General features: G+C 42.8%; 1 protein-coding gene across 2 annotated transcripts in view; it reads left to right on the forward strand.

The window, feature by feature from the left end:
- The window catches only part of LOC126248736 (glucose-6-phosphate 1-dehydrogenase), a 312,938-nt gene that overhangs the window by 35,683 nt on the left and 262,307 nt on the right, over nucleotides 1-14,948 (forward strand). The window contains exon 2 of one of the 2 annotated variants that reach the window (XM_049950055.1): nucleotides 14,515-14,592. The exons of the other annotated variant lie outside the window; for it this stretch is intronic. Within the exon in view, the coding sequence (XP_049806012.1) occupies nucleotides 14,515-14,592 (78 nt within the window). The remainder of the gene's footprint in view (nucleotides 1-14,514; nucleotides 14,593-14,948) is intronic. 2 annotated transcript variants of the gene reach the window in all.

The raw sequence follows: 14,948 nt of genomic DNA on the forward strand, positions 1-14,948 counted from the left end.
GCTATAGAGCGCCAAGAGGAAAGAGGGCTCAGAGAACGTCGCTTTTATTTTCGACAGAATTTGTCGCTCACGAGAAACAGAATTGCGTGTTATTTGAAAACATGGAAGTCAAGCCAGCGGAAATGACATTAGCGTAGCGTTTGATTCACTGCTCAGTTCGGCTGGAAGGTAATGGTTGATGTCGCATATGGGTTCCACAAAGGCTAATATACATTGTTTTTGTTGTCAGCTGTCATCACTGAACGTGTTAGCTGTCATTCTTTTTTAAAAGCTGTCTGTCCAACACTACAAGGGAAAGCCAACGTTTAAGTGTTGAGTCCATGATACACTGTCTGACCAAAAAAGTGAAACACCCGAAGGGGAGGAGGAAACGAAATGAAACTTTTGCGTTGACAGGGTATCTGATGTTATTCCAGTGATTAAAAAATCGAGTAAAATCTACAAAGAACTTGGCAGTACGAGTATGGGCCCACTTACACTATGACAGTGAAACACCACTAGCCTGGATGCTTCGGCTACTTATATTGTAAGGGTGTCCTTAAGCCGCTGTGCCTTCTCGTGAGGCAAGCAGGCCCACAACTGTTGATATCGTCGATTCTGACATTGGGACAGAGTTGACTTTCGATCTGGTTCCATACATGCTCTGCTGGGGACAGATCCGAGTATCTTGACGGCCACGAGAGTACCTCAACATGACGCAGACAGCTCACGGAGACACGTGCCATGTGTGGACGACCATTGTCCTGTTGATAAATGGCGCCACGATACTGTCACATGAGAGGTAACATATGAGAAGACTGGATGACCATGATGTACAGTTGTGCTGTCAGAGTTCCTAATCAGATATCATTATTGGAAGAACTGTACCTTATAAAAGAAGAAATTAATGTTTTAAACTGGTAATATTAAACTCGTTGTTATTGAACTAGTGTGTGTAATGTCTCTGTTTGTATATCTGTGAAGGACAGTATCAAGAGCAGCGTCGACTACACCCACAGCGTACGTAATTTCGTACACGTAGAGTAGTTACTCTCGTGGTGCAGAAGCAGCTGCCGACTCCGACGGTTGCCTGTACAATTCTTGAAATGTAAGAGAAAGAAAACTTCTATAGCATCTTCTCGAATGGGAAGATTGCTATTCGTATTTGGTCATACGATGATTGTCTGCGAGTGAAAGGAGTTCGTTTTAGCAGAGAAAACTTTCTCTATGCTTTTGACCGTGTTATTCAAGCAGGTTCTACAGCAAACATCGACCACCAAATGTTCTAGGTCCTAGTCAAGCTTGTCGTACATATCAGTTCATCGCATAATTCTTTGGTGAAAAATAAATACGCGCAATTACCTTTTAAATGGAACAGATTGTATTCTAGCTGTTACTGAACTCCACATTAACGTCACATATCACTTGTAAATCTCAAAAGACACAAATTATACAATATTGCGGCTAACAATGACTGCTTCATTGCACACACTTCATACACGTCCTCTCGTTATCCTGTCTCTCAACAAAGTCCAGTCACATTCCGATTTTCTAACTTTTCTTCACTCGCCATGGAGCAACGCTAAGTCAAGGAATAAATATTTCCCACGCCCGGGTTCCCGGGTTCGATTCCCGGCGGGGTCAGGGATTTTCTCTGCCTCGTGATGGCTGGGTGTTGTGTGCTGTCCTTAGGTTAGTTAGGTTTAAGTAGTTCTAAGTTCTAGGGGACTTATGACCACAGCAGTTGAGTCCCATAGTGCTCAGAGCCATTTGAACCATTTGAATAAATATTTCGCTCGCGCACGCGAACGATGCCACCTCGTGATATATATTAACTTTAAACCAATAATAATAGGAAGGTCGTTGAACCGGTTAGCTGGTCGATTCACGATTCCTAGCAGCTAGTACGGGACAAGGGATATTATAACCTCTCCCCAGGTTGCCGCTATATCAGCTGACGATGGTCATCTAGGGTAGTAAAGAACTGCGATTCATCGCTGAACACCATGCCAAGCTATTCATCAGGAGTCCATGCTTCCTGATAACAGCACCACTCCAAACGCAGACTTTCGTGTTGCGGTGGTAACGGCAACCTACTCATGGGACGATAATTCCCTAGTCCGGTTGCTGCTAGTCTATGACGAATGGTGCGCTGTGTCACAGAATATTACAGGGGGTCCTTTACAAAAGCCGGACTAAGGTGGGAGGGAGGTGTGTGTGTGTGGGGGGGGGGGGGGGCTTATGGGGGCTCTAGACCCGGTCCTCCAGGTGGGCCTCCACTCTAATCGAGTGCTCAACTGGCTCTCTAATAAGGATAAAAATGACCAAAAATATGAAACAAATTTCTTCGTTTTTTTACATCCATTATTTTAATAAATTAGCATAAATCAATTTTAAAAAAGAAAATAGAATATAGTGGATGATAATCGTGATTCATATTTTCTCGTCGAACAGAAATGTTCTGCAGTCTTATGTAGTTACAGAATACCCATTCCCAGTCCAGCGAAGAATTAAGTATCTGCGTAGCTGCGCAATAGGATATATTCCTTTCATGTCAAAAAGTTCCTCATATTTATGAACTCCGTATGCGTGGAGTCGGGTAGAATGTTTTGACCGCAATAGGCGGGTTACTTCAAACACATTTCTGCGCCGTGAGATATACTCACTCCTCGCCCATGACTTCTTTTGTTCGTTGCTTTTATCGCTTGTCTATTGTTGTAGAGCTCAATTATTAATTCGTGTGGCAGTATTGCTTAGAGCGTTGTAATGTATAGTATATTTGCATATTGGCTGCGGTTAGTACATGGAGTGACACTGCTTATTCTAATCGGTTAGTGTGTAACTCATATTTGAGTTTCATTTCTGGTTTTTGGGACTCGAAATGGAATCTCGTTTTCCAATGGTGCTAGCGAAAGAAAAGCACAGAAAGCAGCAGCTAAATCTGTGAAGAAACTACTAAACGTGACTTCGTATTTTACGAAGAAAGATTACTTAATTGGTAACGTAACTGAAATTTGTACTGAATCAGAATCTGGTGCACCTGTGCCTACTTCTTCTAAGAAGTGTCTGACAAGTTCCGGTGAATCTCAAATTGCTGTGGAACAGTATTTTGTAAGTGATGCGGTTATGATTGCGAATGTTGAACTAGGTGACCATAAAACGAAACCGGTTACCGTACTGACAGTGAATTAGTGAAGTCCCCAACATTGGAGAACGATCCGGCGAAATGGAAAAACGTGGTAAACGATTTCGTGGACGTGTGTTTAGCGGAAGGTTTAGACTGTTTTAAGAACAATTTAGATGATCAAAGTAAATCTGAACGTATCTACAAATCACAAAAAAGATACGTATCCAAAAACTTGTTTTTTAGAACTACTAAATGGAGAGAAAAATGACAGAAAATGGATGTTGTATTCTGAATCTACAGGAAATGTGTTTTGTGTAAATTATTCAGTGACCGCATGGATTAGATAATATGCGTATTACATTTTCAACCTGTGAATTTTTTGACTGGAAGAAGGGGAAAGAAAAAATGACTTCTCATGAGAACAGGGCTAACCATCGCAAAAATTTGTAATCGAAGAACGAGTGACGTGTCGACAGTAAACGGCAGCATATAATTGAAACAGAGGAAAACTTTTGGCTAGAAGTGCTTCGGTGCGCGGTAGTAGAGTTAAAAATTTGGCTATAAGACTTGCTTTTCGTGGTGATAATGAAAGTTTTGGAGCCCCAGATAACGGTAAATATTAAGTTCCCTTGAACTAACTGCTCATTTTGATCCATTTTTGAAGCAACACATCCAAGATCATGGCTGTAAATGTCGTGGCCATCATTCATATTTGTCCAAGAGTATTTGTGAATAAATCATCGGCCTTATTGGAAACAAGGTATTGAGTAAAATGGTTAGCGAAATTTAGACAGCAGAATACTACGGACTAGTTATAGATTCAACGGTGCGCACGGCACATGAAGGTCAACTAGGCGTTGTAGTAACGTACTGTTTCGAGGGAACAGTCATGAAAGATTTTTCTGTTTTGTTCCAATGCACAGTCATAACGGGAGAAAGTCTTAGGAAGGTTATCCAAATCTCTTAGGAAAATACAATATTAGGACAGAAGATTATTATTTGTGTAATATGCGCAAAGACAGAGCGCATTTTGCCGTAACTGCGGAGCCGCCTCGCGATTCATCCGCTCGCTTCAGACTCTAGCCGCGTCCTCCCATCTGCTGTCCCACAAGGGCGAAAATGACGTCACGCTATCACTTTTAATAATTGTGAATTTTTTTTATATTACAATACCTTCCGTCGATGCCTCCCACTGAGACTCTTGTATAAAGGTATATGCCAGAATTTTACTTCTCTCATTATTACAATCTGTAACATTATCAGGGCATAGTTTGTCTCCGAGTTTTTACGTTACTCTGGACTCGTCCAACCGTTCTGAAAGAAGGGGTGTCCGCTGCTGCAAACTACAGTATTTTTGGCTTAGGACACATTTGGTATCCATCCGCCAGCCTTCAAATCTTCCAGAAGCCGTGGCGAGGCCCGCGTCCTGATGGCTTAAAGTTTTTCGGCCAACACCACCCCATTCCGAGTTCTTTGCGGAGCCCATTCGCTTCGAGCACTCGTGAATTAAGATCCATCAGCTGAATTAAAACGCACATACGTCGTGAGCCGTTAATTGGATCACGTTGCGGTCTTAGCCAGCATTATTCTAATACAATTCTCTATCAGATAGATAGACTTTAACTTGCTGATTTCTTTAATTATGTTTATTTACCCAGTCATGGACAAGGAATACAATGAGTGCGGATAGTGGAGAGCCATACCACTGCCAAATCTCAAACATTAATGCACTCTGGTGACCATTCTACCAGTCACAGATAATTGCAAATTTAATGATTTAAAACACACCGATGGTGTGCGTGTATGCAAAGTTATATCCGTTCATGTGCTTCACTTTTTTTCAAGCAGTGTATATTTCTTTTAAGTAATTCCATTATTGATTACCTTTTTTAAAAATATGGAATTTCAGTTTTGGAGAGCAACAAGAAATGTATGAAAACTGAAACCATCAAAGTCTAAAGTGTACGACAGGGTAGTGTGTGGAGCGCTGTGGCGGGGGGAGGCGGTGGCATCAGAAAGTGGAAAGCCTCTGGACTAGGGTGCTGCCAGCCCGCATCTCGTGGTCGTGCGGTAGCGTTCTCGCTTCCCACGCCCGGGTTCCCGGGTTCGATTCCCGGCGGGGTCAGGGATTTTCTCTGCCTCGTGATGGCTGGGTGTTGTGTGCTGTCCTTAGGTTAGTTAGGTTTAAGTAGTTCTAAGTTCTAGGGGACTGATGACCATAGATGTTAAGTCCCATAGTGCTCAGAGCCATTAGGGTGCTGCCATGTCTAAGTCTCCATAGTGGGTGACCCTTTGATATGTCCATGTTGACCTGGAACATATTCCGTTACACAAATAAAGTAGACACAGAAACACAGTCGTTGAAACCTGGAAAAATTGAACAGTATTGCATGATCACATGAATTATGCTCCCTCTTATACCGTGTAGGGGGTTGTGTTGTTGTTGTTGTTGTTGTTGTTGTGGTCTTCAGTCCTCAGACTGGTTTGATGCAGCTCTCCATGCTGCTCTATTCTGTGCAAGCTTCTTCATCTCCCAGTACCTACTGCAACCTACATCCATATGAATCTGCTTAGTGTATTCATCTCTTGGTCTCCCTCTACGATTTTTACCCTCCACGGCGTTGTGTTAGAAAACGCAATTCTACACAAGCATTGTGGATACGTTCATAGGCTGAATGTGACTACTAGAATATTACAGCTGAACACATTCTTCCTATAATTATCGGTGTCTTTACAATGGGAGACTATATTGTGTAACAGGACAAATGTCCATGCCACGAGACGTGAATGACGCTATAGATGTAGGAATTATAGGTGGACGCCGAACTGGTCCAATCCGAATCCGAACGCATCTGAGATGTCATTGAGCGCCCATTGAAATATGACGAACCACAACCGTTTAGTCTACATGAATGCATGGGCTGTGCGAGAACATTTGACGCCCTCTAAATGTAGTTGCTTAGCAATGTCACGACGATTAAGTTGTTTTGTATTCCGAATTTGGTCAAACACTATGTTAGATGACGATCACAACATTCAGGTTGATCATTGTAGATGTAGTTTTTGTATTCCGAATTTGGTCAAACACTATGTTAGATGACGATCACAACATTCAGGTTGATCATTGTAGATGTAGTTTGGATTTGTATCTCACGGGCGGACGTCGCTATGTAGCGACGGTGTAGCAATAAAATTTTAATTATCATCTCGAAAAAATTATGAGGTCTACAACTTTGCGTTCGCCGTTCTGCAATCGATGGCAGTAGCGACAAGTGGTAGTGTGGGTGGTAGGTCGTGTCATACTATAAGCTGAGGCGTTTATAAACATAACGCCATCAAAATATTGGTCGATTTGTGATTGCATCATAAAGTTATTTTTGACTGAGTACGTCAAATAACGTCCCCAGTTCTCGTCATTTACGGGAAGTTTTAATTTTCTGCTGTAACATGAAGAAATCTGCGTCTAAGGCTCACAATACGCAGGGTTAGTCCTACGGTGTAGCAGCTATTAGTGAAAGAATCTGCAGAGAATGGTTTCGACGTTCATGATGTCGGAGACCGACATTACAGTGGAAGAGAGAAGGTTTTCGATGCTACTAAAACCAACAGAAACAATCACAGGAGATCGTTATCGCACGCAATTGATGCATTTGAGCCGAGCACTGAAAGACAAACGGTCAGAATACAGCGCAGGCATGAGGAGGTGATTTTGCAGCATGACAGTGCTCGATTCTACGTCGCAAAATCCATCAAAATGTAAGTGGAAACGTTGAAATGGGAGTCCTACCCCACCCACCGTATTCTCCATAGCCCCATCTAACTTTTTCGATCAATGGCACACTGCCTGGCTGACCCAGCACCTCTAGTCATATGACATGACAGCTTCTACATAAGAGGAGGAAGTGTGTTTTTATTTCTATTCTTTGTGTGTTTGTGTAGCTAGCTTTGTGAATGCGGAAGTAAACAGAGAAAGGGAAAAATAAGAGAGGAATCAATCATTACTGTTTTAAGGACTACTCCTGGCATGCGTCCAAAGTTACGTGCCGACTAGCATTGTGTTATTGCTGCAATATTTCATTCAGGTGAGACTGTTTCGAAACAATTAGACAATCTAATCCCAGCCGTCGTATAGATGTCTGGAATATTTAGCAAGTATGATGTAATAAAATGCAAAGAAGAAGTAGGCTGAACGACAGTGCGTTCGGTATTGATTTACTCGTCTAGAAAATTGTTAGCTGGTTGGAAAAGCACCCACATTAAGGTTTATGCAGTATTCTTGCATTGTTGCCGATTGTCGTTGGCCACTAATGGTACGCAGGACATTCAGATGGTACGCGTACAACAAAACAAAACATATAATGATATAAGTAAAATTATTATCTTACCTTACTTTATTTTTAAAACCGGCTCATAAAAGTAGCATCGGTATATTGGTGAGGGAAATGGATTTACCGGAAATGTTTCATCTTTTTTTTAACGTAGACGATGTTTTGATCGGTTCAAGTCGGTGGTTACTCCAGAGTTTTCGTGCCGCTTTGAAACTGCTGCCAGCTTTTGCGGAGTACCAATGTGCAGTAGTGAACGGTTTATTGTTGTTATTTTTGCTCTTTTGGGTGTTACGTTGAATGTAATCGTGATATGAAGAAAGCTTGCATCTGGAACCGGATTGTGCGTATTACAACGAGCTGATTCTTGACTACTATAATATTGTGATGTGAAGTTAAACTTGATTGTGTGGCATACACGTGATAGTGTTTTAAGTTAACCATAAAGCGATTCTTAAGACAGGAAGTTCCTGCCTCCACGAGTGCAGCTGAAAAACCTAAACCAACACCTAACCGCAAGTGTGATGAAAGCTACTGTACAAGTTTAATAAATATTTTAAATATCATTCCTCTCTGATTCATTGAATATTTGTATCAGAACCGTCTTAATTTACTTTCATATTATTTGTTACACTTAAATATGACATATGAACATCGTGACCAAAAATAAAAACACCTACAGCTGTCCTTATGATTTTATTTTATTTTGTCGCTACCAGTTTCGACGCTTCATTGCGTCATTTTCAGGCTGTTTTGATGCGGTACAGGTTGATACGATCCCCATGCATAACCCATCAGTTGCCAGCAATACCGGATTCGCAGATAATGTGTCAGCACTCCAACCATCAATTATTGTCAACTCATAAGGACGGCTGTAGGTGTTTTTATTTTTTGTCACGATTGTAAACGGCCGTCGTCCCAGAAGCGCCCTGCTAAAAGGATGGAAACACAAAAACATATGAACATGGTTGACCTTGTAAAATGTTCTTCCATGAAACACTGTTACTTGTATTACATTTCTGCCCTACATAGTTGTTGATCGGCAAAAACCGTATTGTGTGTTGTCAGCACTGAGAAAGATGGCGAAAATTATTCATCCGTAACTTTCACCACCCCTGCGGCAGAATGCCAGCCAGCTTAGTTACCAGACTCCGTTTCCTTTTTCCCCTTTGTTAAATTAAGTCTCGTTACAAATACTAGATTCAAATTGTAAATTCATCTTATTTCTCATCCATTAATAAATATATCTCACCCCTTTTTAGTTAAAGTAATTAATTTAATGTTACAAAAATCTAATGTGTTTCCTATGTATAGACTCAACATCATTTGTGTATCTTCTTTACAAATAATATTTGTGTAAGTCGCACATCATGTTTATCTGTATTCGCGACATTCCGTTGTCACCAGAAGACGCTCTAAGAAATAAATATAATTTAGCAGAACATTAGAAAGTGCTTTACTATTTAATATTATTATTATGTTCTGCCAAACGACAGAAACTTCAGTTAATATTTGCATGTGTGCCATAAGCGACGAGCTGCACCCGTCAGGAGACTAAGTGTGGCCCAACACTATACCAATGATATCCACTCAAGGTTTTACATTAGTTTGATAATTATCAGTGTATGTTTCTACTCTTGGTACCGTATATTGTTACAAGTTTATCTGACCGTAGTGTGTTATGTGTATCTTTTTCTGTAGGTGACTGTCATGACTGCGTGTAATGATATTGTTGTGCATACGTTGTTGATGACGCAGGGAGACAATGAAACGCAGAGCTAGAACATAGCTTATTCCTCTCTAATAACTCGCAACGGGCGTGCGAGATTAATGTTCCCACCCGATGGACGAATTAGTAAAAGGAGGCAGTCAAATGAAAACGAGACAGGTGAAAAATGTAAACTATTTATTATTTGAACAGTAATGGCCATAACTGTTAATACATTTATCTTACTGTGAGACAAGACAGGCAATGCCTTCGTGGAAAAATGTTTGCAGTTTCCTGTGGAACCATGGTTGTACCCAGGCGCGGAGTTCTTCATTCGAAGCAAATCGACGGCCACGAATGTCTTCTTCAGGGCTTCAAAAATATGGAAATCCCATGTGCCCACCCACAGGTTGCCAAGGTCGTTTCGATTATGCTGTAGAAGTTTAACCGGAAAGCCCGTATACATCCTCCATACAGGCCCGGTCTCTCCCCATGCGGCCACGCGGGATTAGCCGAGCGGTTCCGGGACACACTCCCGGGCGGCCGGGTGCTCAGCTCTAGTTGACGCAGCACTAGCGCACTGGACTCTGAAATCAAAGTTCGCGGGTTCAATTCCGCATAGAATCAAATATTTTGCCGGCACGGTAGCTCAGCGTGTTCGGTCAGAGGGCTCGCCCTCTGTAATAAAAAAAACTGAGCTAGCCGATCAACGACGAACTTGAATGGATGACTTACGACGTCCTCCGCCACGATCAGATGCAACGAACGAAAACGAACAAAATTAGATTAAAAAAAATTAAAAAAAAAGCTGTCTAAGGCGCTGCAGTCATGTACTGTGCGGCTGGTCCCGGCGGAGGTTCGAGTCCTCCCTCGGGCATGGGTATGTGTGTTTGTTCTTAGGATAATTTAGGTTAAGTAGTGTGTAAGCTTAGGGACTGATGACCTTAGCAGTTAAGTCCCATAAGATTTCACACACATTTGAACATTTTTTTTTCTCCCCATGCGATTTTCAAATTTTTGGAGTTTTGAAGAAAGATATTCGTGGCCATCGTTTAGCTTCAGACGAAGATGTGCATGTGTTGTTACAATCATGGTTCCATAGGCAACCGTAAACATTTTTCCATGAAGGGAATGACCATCTTGTCTCACAGTAGGGATAAATGTATTAACATTTATGACGATTACTTTTGAAATGATAAACAGTTTACTTACTTTTTTCATCTGTCTCGTTTTGACTTGGCTGTCCCTTATACCAACAATTTCACATGCTCTCACTTCATGGGGCACCATGGAAACGCTTAAGTTTTAACCTTAGACACTGACGTATGATCCAGGACTGTTCATTACTTCATATCCTCTCTTTGCTCGCCAAATCCAGGTGCTGGGACTCGAATGGACAGTCCCTACAGAAGCGGTAATTAAACTCACCGGACAAGATATTAGCGACCTTAAAAGAGCACATTGGTCGCTTTGGACGCTGTAGATAGTGTAGAACTGGTACCAGCTGATCTTGTGACCCTCCACCGCTGACGTGATAAGTCGTGGCACTGAAGCGGTTTATACTGGGTGGGTATAATTAAGGTGCACGTACACACATAGGGACCAGTGTGGGCTTAATTATCGTATGGCACCGAAACTTGGTAGATATTCTAATGTGTCAATGTGGAACCGATCTATGCTGCAAAAAAAAAAAAAAAAAAAATAGTTTCAATTTTGACCACCATGTGCAAATCAGGCACTGTGAATGAAAGAGAGACGCATAGAAACGTTTCCATATGAAATAGATTAGGAACAGGACATGGGCAGGAAAGGTCAAACAAGTGAGATTGGTATAATGTTGACCGTATTATTAACTGCCACTTACACAGTTTGTTCAATATGAGCACAAAGACGTCGACGAGATGCTGTACAACGCCAAATTTACACCTCAGGGCCAAAATTGGAACTAATCTTTTTTCCAGTGTAAATCAGTTCCACATTAATGCGTTAGAATATCTACCAAGTTCCTCTGACATACGATGATTACAGCCTTCAATGGACCTCCGTGAATAGCTGCATTTTAATTATAACGACCGGAATGTGCCAGTAGATAGTATGGAATCAACGCAGTATGACGGTCCGCCGCGGAGACGTGACAGAATGTCAGACAGGAGTTTGGACGTGCCTGTGACCACACCACGAACGAAGTTGCATGATTTGTTGGCATATCAGGCAGATCGTCTGACGTATGCTACTCGCAGACCTACAACACAGCGTCAGAACAGTGGCCATAAGCAGATCTTATCTGAAAAGGACCGGAGACGAGTGTCACGCCTTGTCAGTTTCAACCAGGAGAGGAATTTCTGCTGTTGGTGAATGCAGATCCCTCTCAACCAATTTCCGAACAAACATTGCGAAGGCAACGTGGAAATTTGGAATAGAGTACCTCACAAAATGCAATTGTTCTCAGTAACAGATAAAGATGCACGTCTTCAAACGGCCATACAACACGGAAGGTGGAAGGTGGGCAGTAGCTGACTGTAACTATGCAGTCCGACGATTGGGGATTTTGCCTCTTTTCTAATTATACAAGATGTAGAATGCACCGACGACTCATTAAGGTATACAGGGTGAACATTAATAAAATTGACGCAGCGTACTGTAAGCACCAGAATGGTCCGGTATTCATGTCGGGAAGAAGCCGAGATTGTGTTTGTGTACAGCCAAGAAGATGGAAGTGGTCGAGATGCTGCACAGCTGTACCAAAACAAGTACCCTCACATACACCAACCACATCACACAACATTTCAAGCCGTGTTTGGGACTTTTCGTGGTCAAGGGTTCTTTCAGACAGATGAACGTGCACGGAGGCAGCGGACTGTGCGTGCACCAGATTCAGACTCGGGTTCTACAGAATATTGAGACCTAACCAAGTACAAGCTCCAGGCAAGTGGCTCGCCAACATCGTGTAAGCCATGGTACGACTGTGTATATTCTGTATGACAACCGCTGCTACCCCTATCTCCTGCAACGAGTGCAAAGATTATCAGCAGCGGATTTGCCTCTACAGGAAGAATTTTGTCGATTGTTTTTACACGAGACCATCACAATTGTGGGATTTCTGTCATCAGTCTTCTTTACTGATGAATCAACCTTTACCAGAACTGGCATCATCAGTCAGCGTAATCGTCATCTATGGGCTACAGACAGTCCTCAGAGAATGACTGAGGCATCTCATCAGCAATCGTTCAGCATCAATGTGTGGACAGGGATTCTTGTCGACTACGTACTTGGACTGGTTATTACTCCACAACGACTCGACACAGGAATGTATCAGGACAGAATACTCTGAATGGGCTGCTCGACAATGTGCCTTTGGCAATACATAGGTGATGTGGTTTCTGCGTGATAGGGCACCACCCCACGTCCACATTACAGTTCGCTGTAACGTCAACGTCTTCCCCAGACGTTGGATAGGACGCGTAGGCCCTGTAGCATGGCCTGCTAGATCAGCGGACTTAAACCCGCTGGATTTTTATCTCTGAAGCATCTGAAAAGCGTTGTGTATGCTGAACCAGTTCCTGATGTGCCGACCCTTCATCAGCGTGTTCACGACGCCTGTGACGCTATTCGGAGAGACGCCGGAACGTACGAAAGAGTGCGGCAATCCATGATGCGACGTGTGTACACGTGCACTGCATCCCATAGAGGCCACTTTGAACGTCTGTTGTGACATGACTGCGATGCAGCTCTTTACTGTGTTCTGGGACGATTTGTTCTTGTTGCACGCATACCGTCCATTTCCGAGCACGTATTCAAATGGTTCAAATGGCACTGAGCGCTATGGGACTCAACTGCTGTGGTTATAAGTCCCCTAGAACTTAGAACTACTTAAACCTAACTAACCTAAAGACATCACACACATCCATGCCCGAGGCAGGATTCGAACCTGCGACCGTAGCGGTCGTGCGGTTCCAGACTGTAGCGCCTTTAACCGCTCGGCCACTCCGGCCGGCTAGCACGTATTCATAGGACTTTTTTCCCTCCATTTCCAGTTAGGAATACGTCCCTGCAGTTTGTCGGTTTTATTAACGTTCATCCTGTGTAACCAAAAGTGTGGAGAGTGTAGTTTAGATGGGCAGTAGTTCCCTGAAGTTTTTGGGTGTTTTGTAACATCACGCTACCGCGAAAAAGAACTGTAACTTTTATTTCAACATAATCGGTGGCCAAGTTGCTTTTTTCTACATCTTTGTAATGAATATTCAATGGACATTACAGTCTTCCAAGATCAGTAGCCCGTTTATAGGGCTCCATGGCCGCGCGGGATTAGCCGCGCGGTCTTAGGCGCTGCAGTCATGGACTGTGCGGCTGGTCCCGGCGGAGGTTCGAGTCCTCCCTCGGGCATGGGTGTGTGTGTGTTTGTCCTTAGAATAATTTAGGTTAAGTAGTGTGTAAGCTTAGGGAGTGATGACCTTAACAGTTAAGTCCCATAAGATTTCACACACATTTGAACAGGGCTCCATGCGTTCGTTCCTGATTTTACAAACAATGATGCGCCCTATCGCACCAATACTAGTCTACTAAATCACCCCATAGGAGGTGTCTGGGACTGTTTGGGACAAGATTCTAACAGTTTGGTAATTTATGGGATCTAATCGCCACTGAGTGTTTTACAAACTTGTGGACATTCTTTACGAATTGAGGTCCTTGTCAGGGCTAGAGGCGGTGTTACATGGCGTTACACCAGTGACGTCTCCTGAGGATGTAAAAATTTTGGTTCATTGCGCTTGTTAACCCTAGAAGACTACAGGGGGAAGGGGGATGTTACATTCTTACTAAACAAGCGTAAATTTTACTACTCCATATTTTGTGGGTGAAATCTTATGAGATTTAAATGCTAAGGTCATCAGTCCCTAAGCTTACACACTACTTAATCTAAATTATCCTAAGGACAAACACACACAGCCATGCCCGAGGGAGGACTCGAACCTCCGCCGGGACCAGCCGCACAGTCCATGACTGCAGCGCCTAAGACCGCTCGGCTAATCCCGCGCGGCTACTCCATATTTTATTCAAAGCAAGTCATAATTTATAGTCTATGCTCTAGTTATTTACATTATTATAAAGTCTCCAGTGGTATGTGACATAGAAAATAATACAAAATACCCTGTTTTACACCCTACACTGACGATACCAGACTGGCAGCAACCGCGAATTGGTACCAACTGTAATCGTAAATTTTACGAGGCTTTAGTAATCTAGAGTTAAAGACTGAATGCCCCGTGGAAACGATGTAGTATCGTGCTGTATACAAAACGGTACTAGAGACTGTTGTACCTGCTTAAGTTGCTGTGTTGTTTGTAAGCTGTTTGTTGCAGAGCTTGTTTTGCACACAGAGTCAGAGCGGCCGAGCGGCCACAACGGAGCGCCACGGCCTGTGCGCTACCTGTCGGCTCGCGTCAGCGACTGCCAGCGTAAGTCCACGTCTCAGACAGCCTGGTTTGGAGCTTAGGTTGAGGTTTTGTAGTGGCCCCTGGTGTGCTGCCTAATCCGTAGTTGAAGCATCTGAAATTACAGCTAGAGGAAGATAATTGCTATTTATTTTGTAATGGCTTGGATTGTAATGGATTACTAATGGCCCTATTAACCGTGCTTCCCAAAATAACGCCACTCACGAAGAATATATACTTTAATAAAAAAGAGAGAGAGAGAGAGAAAGACGCACGACGAAGGAATTATCCGAATGGGACGGAAATCGGCAGATGAGATTTACATGCACAGGCAAACAAATGATTACAGTTTCAGAAATATTGGATGATTTATTTAAGAG

Source organism: Schistocerca nitens, chromosome 3 (genome assembly GCF_023898315.1).
Source record: "Schistocerca nitens isolate TAMUIC-IGC-003100 chromosome 3, iqSchNite1.1, whole genome shotgun sequence".
Classification (NCBI taxonomy): domain Eukaryota; kingdom Metazoa; phylum Arthropoda; class Insecta; order Orthoptera; family Acrididae; genus Schistocerca; species Schistocerca nitens.